At 32.5% G+C, this 12,980-nt stretch overlaps 2 protein-coding genes across 2 annotated transcripts; one reads left to right on the forward strand and one right to left on the reverse strand.

Moving 5' to 3' along the window:
- The first annotated feature begins 4,860 nt into the window (after positions 1–4,860).
- LOC104771576 (transcription activator GLK2) lies at positions 4,861–7,313 on the forward strand. The gene is made up of 5 exons (XM_010496120.3): positions 4,861–5,630; positions 5,868–6,008; positions 6,195–6,530; positions 6,771–6,860; positions 6,949–7,313. Exons 1-5 carry the CDS (start codon positions 5,178–5,180, stop codon positions 7,093–7,095), a joined length of 1,167 nt encoding a protein of 388 aa, XP_010494422.1. The 5' UTR covers positions 4,861–5,177; the 3' UTR covers positions 7,096–7,313.
- A 137-nt stretch (positions 7,314–7,450) lies between these two features.
- Positions 7,451–9,859, reverse strand: LOC104771577 (nuclear cap-binding protein subunit 2). The gene is made up of 9 exons (XM_010496122.3): positions 9,701–9,859; positions 9,552–9,588; positions 9,020–9,243; positions 8,794–8,932; positions 8,671–8,704; positions 8,407–8,517; positions 8,020–8,076; positions 7,827–7,933; positions 7,451–7,709 (listed from the first exon to the last, which is right to left on the reverse strand). The coding sequence occupies exons 2-9, from the start codon at positions 9,567–9,569 to the stop codon at positions 7,635–7,637; spliced, it is 765 nt and encodes a 254-aa protein (XP_010494424.2). The 5' UTR covers positions 9,570–9,588; positions 9,701–9,859; the 3' UTR covers positions 7,451–7,634.
- Positions 9,860–12,980: the final 3,121 nt, after the last annotated feature.

Raw genomic sequence — 12,980 nt, forward strand, 5'->3', positions numbered from 1 at the left:
CATAAGTCTATGATATTCTTCATATTTTATGTGTTTTTGACCTAGTGACCATTTTGTTTACACACAAAATAAATCTTTAATTTTCTTACTTCAAAGCTAATGACCATTCAAAATGCTCTGATAAAAACTCGACACTGAAATTTGTCTCTACAACTAACAAAACAACATAATACTCCTTCTGTTTATTTTTTACTTGTCATTTCTAGAGTTAATTTTTTTGTTTCATATTACTTCTCTTTTTATATTTTACAATGCAACTATATAAATCAAATTATCAGTTTTACCGAATGAAATAGTGTATTAATGAGAAGTAAAACAAAAAAAAATTCATAATGTGTAAAATTGTCTAATATAAAACAGAGAAAGTGCTATATAAAAGATGTCACTCAGTTAGTATTTTATATAGGAGACACTAAAATTAATATTTTACAAACCATTGTAAAAAACTTTAAGAAAATAGAGGGTAGAAAAATGTTGGAAAATGGTGAAAAACAAATTAGTGAAAAAATCTGTTAGGTTCAGAGTTATCTTTCCAATTTCGAATAACACAAGTACGACGATTTATACATTTATGTCGAATGTCATTTAATTAAGAAAATGATATTCAAACTTTATTGATAGAAGTAGGACCTAAATGCCAAAAATGATAGAAGTAGGAGTACAATTCATGTCCCTCACAATTATGCGTCAGCTTAATTTGGTTTGATGGGCAATTAAAACGCATTGAATTATTTGTACTTCATAATTCTCATCATTATGACATAAATGTGTCGTAAGAATAATACCATTACTAGTTTATTGGTTTTCTATAATTTTTATTATGTTTGCGGGTCAAAAAAAAATTTTCTTACTTCAAAAAGCATATATACCTGATTAGAGACCTGTTTTAATTAGATAAAACACTATCCAAATTGATTAAACGTTTGAAGAATGTTACGTGCAGAACAATTTTGATGGCACATGTTTTTTTTTTGGGAAAGGTTTATATTATAGTATAAACCTTTTTGAAAAACATTTGATGCTACATGTTTTGAACTAAAGTATTCCAAATTGGTGGATTATCTCTTGTTAATCTATAGTGGTTTAGACACTTTTTTTTTTGTAAATATTGGTAAAGACTTCAATTATTACAACGCTCCACATGTGATTTGTATTTTTCTTTCCTTTTGTGAACCATTTTCTTTTTATTATTTGTCATATTTTTAAGCTTTGTTCTCCTCTCTCTTTCTCTTTGTTTGACTGTCTTCCTTTTATGAATAACCAATTTGATTAGTACGAGCAGCTTATTAGTTGAAATGTTTTAACATGTACGTTACCTACATGTATGTTACTTGCTTATATGACATATAATTGTAATCTTATGATTCAAAGTCAATTTCTTTGACATAATTCAATTCATATCCCAATAGTAATTAATCAAAACATGTAGATTGAATGAGATGGGAGGAGAAAGAGATTAAAAGGAAGCATTATCCAAATGTGGCTCACGAGAAGGTCAATTTCGACGCCCCCACTTGTCTCGACGTCTCGTCTCCATCATATTTTGTCTTTTTGTTTTGTATAAATCTGTGCATATCATTTCATTTCTTTTTTTTTACATATATTTCAATTTTTTTTTCTTTTCAATAATAGACCTCTCTTTGTGGAAGACTTTCTTTTTCATTTTGCTGATTTTTTTTGTATAAATAAAACAATATGTATATTAACATTTCACATATGAAAACGAAAAAGATGTAAAAACCTCCAACAAAATAAACGAAAATGATGTCGTTTGGTGAAGAGTAAGCATGATACGACATTTTCACATATTATTAGAACTCTCAAAATAATTGGAGTCCACATAGCAATAAAATAATAATGTAATATAAGAAAAATAACAAAATGTAGCCAGCCCCGTTGCACTGTTAATCATTTCAAAATAATATAATATACATATATGTATATATATATATATATATATATATATATATGAAATTAGTTAATAAAAAATAAAGAAAATAAAGATGTGGTTGAGATCTCACCACAAATATAATATACAATATGCACTCTAATATTTTTTTCAAATAGAAGCGTAATTCATATACAGCAAAACTATATGATACCAAAGAAAATTAAAATGTTAACTATACTATAAGCACAAAATTCTCAGTATGCGTATAAGTGACTAGCGAGTTTCTTCTGTAATATTTATAACCATTTATTTAGTTTAACTATTTTTTAATGAATCAAATGTGAAATTACATAGACATACATACCACTGTCCTCTTAATGTAATCCTATTAAACGTTACTTAAAAAGACGTTACGTCGTGAGTCGTAACGTACCCTTGTGATTAATTACTTAATGATAAATGGCACATTTACTGTCCTCTTAATGTAATCCTATTAAACTTTACTTAAAAAGACGTTACGTCGTAAGCAAGACTGGTCGTAAGTCGTAACGTACCCTTGTGAACAAACTACAAGAGTCACTTAATAACATAGATGCCAGAAAAAAAAATGTAGTAAACAATGTTTTTAACGCCAAGTAGCATCGTTTTTCAAAAATTTGTAACGCCAGTAGTTTGTTGCATATGCATTTGCACATGCACATATGGATAAAACGTAAATGTGGAAAATAACGCTATTGACGCCAAGTAGCATCATTGCTTTGACAAAGGTAGTATAAATTGTTAAAGCTTTTTGGATTTACACACCCACTAAACTTAATTTAAAAACATATACCAAAACAGAACTTTAACTGCCACTTTTTGGTCAAAGGATTTTATAAGTTATACAATTAGTGTTTCACCAAATTCGAGATTCGATTATGCAGTAAAAACAAGTGTGAATTATTAAAACAAACTTATCGAATATCTTTAATTTAATTAGAAAATTTTTAAATTTTGTAAAATTTTACATAGTTATTTAATTTTTGTGAACATGTCAAAATGACATTATTTTGTAAGGTTTGAACTATTTTAAAATCCATATATCTATTAAACTAGGGTTCAAATTATTACAACGTCAGAGTGGACAAAACCATATCATTTCTTATTTACAATTTTATTTTATAGTGCATACAAAAAATAATAGAAAAAATTGATATGGACCAAATGAAGATCAATTTTATATTCAAATAAATTGAATCTAGAGTTTGTTGTCCCCCTCAAAAATAAAGTAGACTGAAATACTAACAAATTATGCACAAACCGCAACTTCCGTTCAAAACCCTAGAATTTCTTGTCTAAAGTATATATTTTCTACCCAAACAATAGAGAATACATGTTGTTAATTCAAAGAGATGAGTATGTCAAATTAATTACTTGTTCTGAATTCTTTTTATAAATCCCTGTATATCCACAATATATTCACATTAGCCATCAACAATTAGTAATTGAGTTATCGATGGACAAATGTTTGTGACAAGAAAAACGGTTTTGAGTAAATGTGTCATCTAGGGTTTCACTAATTAATTTCCAAAACACGACAAATACTATAAATGAGATATCTTAAGATCCAAATCGGTTCAAAATATATCCGTATCAATATTAATTTCATGAACAAACATTCGATCCGATCATACATTTTACTTTTTATTAGCCATTATTATAATATAATTATCTTTTTATTTGCATTCCTTGTCTAAAGTATGTTTTTTCTATCCAAACAATAGAGAATACATGTTCTTAACTCAAAGAGATGAGTATGTCAAATTAACTACTTGTCCTGAATTGTTTTTATAAACCATGTATATCCACAATATATTCGCATTAGCCATCAACAATTAGTAATTGAGTTATCGATGGACACATGTTTGTGTCGAGAAAAACAGTTTTGAGTAAATGTGTCATTTAGGGTTTCATTAATTAATTCCCGAAACACGACAAATACTATAAACGAGATATCCTAAGATCCAAATCGGTCTAAAATATATCCGTATCAATATTAATTTCATGAACAAACATTTGATCCGATCATACACTTTACTTTTTATTGGCCGTTATTATAATATAATTTTCTTTTTATTGGCATTTCTTGTCTAAGGTATGTTTTTCTACCCAAACAATAGAAAATATGTTCTTAACTCAAAGAGATGAGTATGTCAAATTAATTACTTGTACTGAATTGTTTCTATAAACCCTGTATATCCACAATATATTCACATTAGCCATCAACAATTAGTAATTGAGTTATCGATGGACAAACGTTTGTGTCGAGAAAAACGGTTTTGAGTAAATATGCCATTTAAGGTTTCATTAATTAATTCCCGAAACACGACAAATGCTATAAACAAGATATCTCCTAAGATCTAAATCGGTCCAAAATATATTTGTATCAATATTAATTTCATGAACAAAGCATTCGATCCGATCATACACTTTAATTTTTATTTGTCGTTATTGTCATATAGTATTTTTTTTATTGGCATTTATTGTCATAAAGTTTCGTCGTTTAAGGTTTTTCACATAAAGCGATAACTAATTTGAAACGAAATTAACTTCTAAAAAGATAACTAATTAAAAAAAAAAAGGGAATATGATAGTTTCATAAAAATTGTTATATCATTCAAAAATACTTCAAAATCACTCTTATTGAAAAGTACTATATGATTTACTTAATTGCTATTCAAATTTTTCATTACCTGTAAATATTTTTAAAAAATAGTGGAAAATTTTATCCTATTTATTTTGGGGAAACCAAGAAAGGGAAAATTTTCACTAGTATATATGTACATAGAAAATATATATATAGTATATCATTTCCCTTATTTGAGTGTTTTTCTCCCTTAATTTGTAATACTTATTGAAGGAAAATGTTAATAATAAAGCTATAATAATATAAATATGGTATTGACTATTGACTGAATATTTTTTTTTTTAAATTAAATATTAAAACTACTAGAGAAAAAAATGAAGAAAAAAAAAACTTAAAATCTCTCTCTGCTATCCCTCAACCACAACTTATTATTATTCACGTCAGTATCCACCAACACATATATACGGCATATAAAGATTTTAATAAACCTTGGAACTATCTATATCTAATACAAACACACACACACACACACACACACACACACACACACACACACGTTTATCTTCTTTATATATATATATAACCCATATGCTACTTTCACTGTATCAGTCTTGTTCTCTCTAAATCATCGAATCTTTTTTTCAATCTTGAAACGACTCGATGTTAAGTGTGTCTCCAACTCCACTCATCGGAAACAACTCCACCAAGGACGCTTACATGGCGGCAGATTTCGCAGATTTTACGACGGAAGACTTGACGGATTTCACGACGGTGGGAGCAGATTTCTCTGACGATCTTCTTGAAGGGATCGATTACTACGACGATCTTTTCATCGGTTTCGATGGAGACGATGTGTTGCCGGATTTGGAGATTGATTCGGAGATTCTTGGGGAATACTCCGGTAGCGGAAGAGATGAAGAGCAAGAAATGGAGGGTAACACTTCGACGGCGTCGGAGACATCGGTGAGAGGAGATGGTGGGTGTAAGCAAGAGCGTGGTGATGGTGGTGGCGACGGCGGTGTTAGGGACAAAACGGTGCGTAGAGGCAAACGTAAAGCGAAGAAAAATAAAGATTGTTCATCCGATGATAACGATATTAAGAAAAAACCTAAGGTGTGTTTTATTTCCTAACTATTGTATTTGTTTCTTCACAACTTTTAGCGTTTTTGAAAACCAAACTAGTGATTTAGTGTATTTTATATATACAATTATTTTTATTTTCAATAACCGGAGTAGATCTTGGACGAAACCAAGTTTTGTGTATTAGGCTATACAATTTTGTGTGTTTATTTGAAGTTGAACTATAAAATTGGTGATTTTATAATGAAATTTTCGTTTTTCGCTAATCAGGTGGACTGGACGCCGGAATTACACCGGAAATTTGTTCAAGCGGTGGAGCAATTAGGGGTAGACAAGGCGGTGCCGTCTAGGATTTTGGAAATTATGAACGTTAAATCTCTCACTCGTCACAACGTTGCTAGCCATCTTCAGGTATTTAAATCTTTTAGATGCTGTAGTTAAAATGATAATTGACCCTATATTAGCTCTTATTAATTGATTCTTAAAATATGAAGGAAATTGCTTAAAATTTTATGAGAAAAGACAAGTAAAATACAAACCAACTCAGACTTGTGTAATAAAATTAAATTTGCGTTTGTATTTTTCTTGTAACGATAGAAATATAGGTCACATCGAAAGCATTTGCTAGCGCGTGAGGCAGAAGCTGCAAGCTGGAATCTCCGGAGGCATGCGACGGTGGCAGTGCCCGGAGTAGGTGGAGGAGGGAAGAAGCCGTGGACGGCTCCTGCCTTAGGCTATCCTCCACACGTGGCACCAATGCATCATGGCCACTTCAGGCCTTTGCATGTGTGGGGTCATCCTACATGGCCTAAACACAAGCCTAGTACTCCGGCCTCTGCTCATCGGACGTATCCGATTCCGGCGATTGCGGCTGCTCCGTCATCTTGGCCAGGTCATCCGCCATACTGGCACCAGCAACCACTATATCCACAGGTAATAATTCATTTGATATATATTTATTTCAGTTAGTTGTAAGGTTAAATCTTCAAAATATAATTGAAATGACATAACTATATATCACTTTTGTTGAACAATCATGAAACTTCAAAAAGCTAGTATTTGAACACCACTTGCTTTTAGTATACTAAATCGCGGTTTCAAGTAGATTAGTAATCATATAAAAACATATTATTGTATAGTGTTTCAATTAGAATCTTTTTGATGTTTTTGTAGGGATATGGTATGGCATCATCGAATCATTCAAGCATTGGTGTTCCCACAAGGCCATTAGGACCCACTAATCCTCCCCTCGACATTCATCCCGTGAGTGATTATGACATGATTATAAAAAAAAGTTTTTTGATAACTTTGCTCATTTTGATAAAATTATCTTCATTACTTGACGGTGCAGTCGAATGAGAGCATAGACGCCGCTATCGGAGATGTTATAACAAAGCCGTGGCTGCCGCTTCCTCTAGGACTGAAACCGCCGTCAGTTGATGGCGTCATGACGGAGTTGCAACGTCAAGGAGTTTCTGATGTTCCTCCTCGTGGTTGAGAGAAAAAAAATTCGCCGAAATCTCAATTCTTAACTTCATTTTTTGCTATCTTCTAAGTATTTTTGCAAGGAAAAAATACTATAAATCCTTGTTGGTTGATCATATGTATTTCTCTTTATGATGAGTGCATGTATCCAAGTTAATCAACTTTGTATTAGTTGTCCAGTCTCATCGTTATGTAAACCTTTGACAGTAGATATCTGGAATCTTTTATGAACTTGTTCTACTCGTTGACATAGTTTACAATACAATGGGTGTATAATACCTCATCCTCTATTATATAACGCCTGAAGAAGGTGAGGCAGATTGATACAATGTAATTAGCGAGCACTATGGTGGGCTTCACTTGGCTACTTCGGCCCAAAAGTATATTTCCGTTGATCAAGGAGAAAAGGTTATACATGAAGACATTACTAGTGAATGTAACCAACTTAAGGTTGTAATGAAAATCTAGAAAACCCAAATTGAGTTCAGACTCATAGATCTAAAAAGATTACATTGATCCTTCAGCAACATTGGTAACTGGTGAACTTTGTCTTTAAGATCTTCTCTTCCTATCATCTTCACCGTCATCGTCGGAGTCACCGCTCTCACGGAATCGTGGGTTCTTCTCCTGTTGCAATCATACAAAATTCCCATTTGAAGACAATGTTTTAGGCTTTTAGCAACAGATACGAAATTGACTCAAAACAGTTTTATTAGGAGAAACAAATAAACTTGTGTCACTTACCGGTCTCATGTCCTGATCAGTATCTCTCATATTCTCATGATCTGTGTTTCTTCTTGAGTTGTCACGTCCATAGCGATCATCGTCTCTTTGACGTTTCCGATGGTAGTCTGCAAAAACATTAAAAACATTGAATTCTGCTACTGTGGAATGATTATACTATTACCACGCATTATGGTCATTTGGAAACATATACCTCCTCCTCTTCCCTGGCGATTTGATCCTCCTTGATTATATCCACCACGCCTTCCATCTGCGTGATTAATACATATATGCAAAAAGCATTTAGGAACTTTTAAGTTATGCAGGCTCTATTTATGGATTCTCACATGATTGACTTAACCTACTTCTACACTAGGATTCATCATTTGTTTCCACATCTTAACTCTCTCACAAAGGGCATTGATAAAACGATAAACGATAAAGAATCATTTTCTGAGCACTACAATGCTAAGTTAAGCAACTTTAGACTCGCATTCATGGCACTTCTACATGATCACTATTTATCCACAGTCAAGTGCGAGATCATACAAACTAGGAACAAGATCTAGTAGATTTGATAGAAATTAGAAAAAGGACATACAATTCGATGGCGCAGCTTGAGGGTAGGATCCCAATGAGCCAGTACCGTAATCTACGAGCTGCCTTTGTGCTTCAAGTTCCTTCTGAACTAATTTACCATAACCACCTCTAGGTGTCAACGAGTTAAAGAAAAAACACATGAATGGGCAGCAGAATCCATTACCAAGAAATCAAGATGTACTTTTTACTCAAGCTTTCCTACTACAAAACAGGTTTACTAAACAAGAATTACATGATAGCAAAACAATCTGGACTGAAAGGATATCAGGATCGTAATCTGTACGGTATTCATCTCGAACCTGTATGAAATTTAAAAAAAAAATGAATACATCTAAACCATATACAAAAAGATCAGAAAATTACAGCGAGGATGCATCTGATAAAATACCTGGCCACCACTTCTACCACGTCCCCATTGTCTTCCTTCTTGGAATCCCCAATCAAAATCCACACGAATTGGCCGGTCATCCAGAATAGTCCCACTTACATATTTGACTGCATCTTCAGTATCCTCCCTCGAGTAGAACCTGACAACAACACACACGTAAGTCAAATAAAAGCAAAATACATTGTCATGAAAATTACAGGTAAAAATGTTGAAAACAGAAGCTTACAAGACGAAACAAAAGCCACAAGGTGTCTTAGTGTTCTTATCCAAACCCATGATGATCTTTTTAATCTCTCCTGCTCTAGAGAAAAGCTCGTAAAGCTGTTCTTCAGTTGTGTAGAAAGACACATTGCCAATGTAAACAGTCGTAGATGTCCTTAGCGCCTCATCAAACTCCTCTTGTGTTCCTGAGAATCTCCTATCTCGATAAGCCGAGAGCTTAGCTTGCTCCTGTTACCCAAAAAACACCCAAATATGAAGAACTTGACATAAACCCAATCGCTAAATATGCAAAACGCATCCTTAAGAGTGACTTAATGCGCGAAGAAACGAATTCAGTTCTAAGCAAATCGAAGTTTAATACCAAACCCTAGACACGAATTAGTCGATTTGGGTTTCACAACTCTTCGAATCGCTTCAAAACCCCCCATCAGATTCCAGACAACCTAGATACTCAATTCACTACGAATCTCGAGTTTCTATGCTACGAAAGGCAAAATCCAGAAACAGGTTCAGACAAAAATCTAAAGTTTGCGTACCTTGAACAAAGAAGCCATCGCCTCTCGAAAAGTGAATCTGCGATGAAGAGAGAGAGGGGTGATATAGCTCGAGTTAGGTTATGCTCAGTGAAAAGAAGTAGAAGAAGAAGAAGATGAGCGGAAAAAAATCGAAACGGAGAGGCACTTACTCGTCTTCCTCAAAAAAACCCTAATTTTTTCTAAAGGAAAAAACAAGAAGTGATAGAGAAGCAGAACACTCCGGCAACTCGAGTATCCGCGGTTACAGAACCTTTGGCAATAAATTCACAATTTCGCTTTATGACAAAATCAAATATTTGGTTTGGTTTGGTTTCGGTTCACAATTATCTGCTTATGAAAAAAAAAAAAAAAAAACAATAATCAATATTTCCCTGGTTTGGTTTCGATTATTTCAGTTTTGACTTTTATTTTTATTTTTTTTTGCCGACAAAGTACAAATCAGCTCAAACGAGCTAATTAGTAGGAAAAACGTTTACATAGGTAACAGGATGTGACTCTATTCTAGCACGTCGTGCTAGCTTGTCAGCGTTACCATTCTGCGTTCTGGAGATGTGAACTAGCGCAAAAGATAAAAACTCTTCCTTGTCCGCCTCGATCTCATCCAAATATGTCCGGAAGGCAGGCCACTCGAACGGCGAAGACACCATCTTCACCAGGTCAGAACAGTCTGTGTAGAAAACCACATTCTCAATATCCGCACCAATCATACAACGCATTGCCCAGATTAAAGCTTCTATTTCTGCACTTTTGACTTCTTTTTAAAATAAAAGTTGAATTTTAAACCATAAATTCATTTTCTTTTGTTAAAAAGACAAGAGTAAATCCTTTCTTATTTTCAATACTCTCAAGACTTTGTAAACTATAGCATTATCAATAAAATGCATCACACGGAAATCAATTAAAATTGAAAAAATATAAATTCTAAGTAGGGATTATTGGTCCATAGAGTTAAATGAATTTGGGAATCTAAACAAAATTCATGTGTTATTCAATTATCCCCTATATATTAATAGAGAAACTTTTTGGCAAAAAAGCTGAGGTGTCAGCATTACAGAGCTCAAGAAACTCTTTCTTTTATTTGTTATCAGCTTTTAAAAATATTTACATTTATTTACCATTGTATTTTTCCAAAAATACAATTAACACCCAAAATTAAAATTTTATAATATCTTTCTAACTTAATTATATCCTTCAATTATATTTTCATAAAATCTTTAAAATGAATTTTAAGAATCCTTTGTTCATATGATATAATAATATAAGATTAATATTATAATAACTCTCACGAGTTAAATTTTAATTATTATACAATTTTTTATATATAGATATATACTACACAATCAAATTTTAAATATTTCAATTACCCATAAATATAATAGATTTTGTAAATAAAAATTACAGTAAAAATATAAAATAATTATTTTATACCGCACTATGTGCGGATTGTTACCTAGTTGATTTTAAAATTGTTATCAAAATATGTATTATTAGTTCTATGATTTATAAATAGTAGTTATAATCCTATGTTATTTGTTTAGTGATTTGTTTTTGGATTTCAAAATCTACATTATGTTCAAATGGATTTGAAAGTGAAAAATCATAAGATTCAAATTCAAGGGTAAAACAGGTTATTTCAAAATTCATGTAATTTGATTTTCATAATTAATAAGGATTTTCAAATCCTATATAAATTTGGCACGTCAAGCGCGTACATCTCCGCACCAAGTTTTGATTGTAAACGATTTCCCAACCAATTGGCTCGTTTGAGCTGATCTTTTGTTGTAAAAAAAAAAAAAAAAAAAAAAAAAAAAAAAAAAAAAAAGATGACAGGTGTCACTAAAAAAAAAAAAATCATATATAAATTTTCAAATCCTATATGGATTTACAAATCAAAGGTGAGGATGGTCATGTTTGTCTAAACATGAGAACCCTTAAGCTTCCTAAGAGAGGAGAGTATATTCAAATTAAGCTCAAATTAATAGAGATGCTTCAACGAATATGAAAGTTTCACAAAAGTAGGAATTTTTTTTTTAAGATGCAAAGTTCCAAACATTTGTTGATTTTTCATTTTTTTTAGATGTTCAAGTAACAAATAAATGTGATTAGGGGATTCAATTCAATCCTAAGTTTAAGCTTCTCAAGATATTCTAATCAGGCCCGACTTAACAAAATTAATGTCCCTGAGCTGAAAAAAAAAAAAAAACCCTTTTCTCATGGTTCTTTAGAAGTAAATTTTTTTGGACCATATTTTATTCAGTAAAAAAAGACAAAAAAAAAAGTGAGCAGACCCTGTGCTATGGCACCGCACATGCCTAGAGCCGGAGCTGATTCTAATCATCAATATGCAAATGCAATCTAAATGCTACTAGACCCAATCTTAAAAACAAAATGAATGTGCAAAGTTATATGATTTCTTTAAAAAAAATTATATGAAAGCTAATGCTACTAGACTCAATTTATTTTTGAATTTTGTTTTTTCTTGAAAACATTACTGTTAAACATTTTAGACTCAAAATAAAATACATTGTTAAGTCATATTTTTAACTGTTTTTAGAGTTGTTTTCATGTCGAGTCTAGAGTCTATTTATCAAGAATTTGTCGTTTTCGATACTTTCTGTATTTCTAGGTTTTTGAGTCTGATGGAGTGAAAGAATGTATTATGGACGTGAAATGGAAGAAAATGTGTCAAGTGAAGAAATGAACTAGTAGGTACCGAAGACGACTGGAAATATCGATTTTGCTGCTGCACCGATCGGTTCTGAATATGTAAATTTTACATTTTTCTCAACCTAGGGCACTGCCTCTTTTGTACATGAATATGATTAGGCAGTTTTTTACAAGATTTTATGGTTTAAAGGTTGATTCAAAGTTTGTTCTTTTTTTTTAACTCTGATTTGTATTGAAGAAAAAGTGTCAGACATAAGGAAACAAAATGATGCAATAACATGTAGAGAAGGAATAAATCAGGGTAAAAGAAATCCATCTACTCTCTCTGTTCTTCCATGATTCGATCATGTAGCCAGGCCGGACCGCCTAACGCTAAATAGGACCTTAGCCGCCCATCTCGTGTAACACTAGAAACAATCTCCCTAGCCAACGAGTTGGCTTTCGGTGACGAGAGTTTAAAGGATACTCCCCCCATCACCCGGACTACTCTAATTATCTTCTCCACCTATGAGAGATATTTAGGCCATTCTAAAGGCGTCTCTATCGCTGCTAATGCTGACTGACAGTCTGTCCACAGCTCACATGAGGAGATATGCAACGCATGTAGACTTTGCAAGCACCACAAGATGCAGGATAGTTCAGCCGATATACAATTTGTTCTTGGGGGAAAGGCATCCCTAGCATGATATCTAACATTCCCCAAATGATCCCGTAATATCCACGCACCACCACAGTGATATGTATCAGTCAACCACGTCGAAT

This window comes from Camelina sativa, chromosome 20 (assembly GCF_030686135.1).
Source record: "Camelina sativa cultivar CO46 ecotype springtype chromosome 20, ASM3068613v1".
In the NCBI taxonomy this organism is placed as follows: Eukaryota; Viridiplantae; Streptophyta; class Magnoliopsida; order Brassicales; family Brassicaceae; genus Camelina; species Camelina sativa.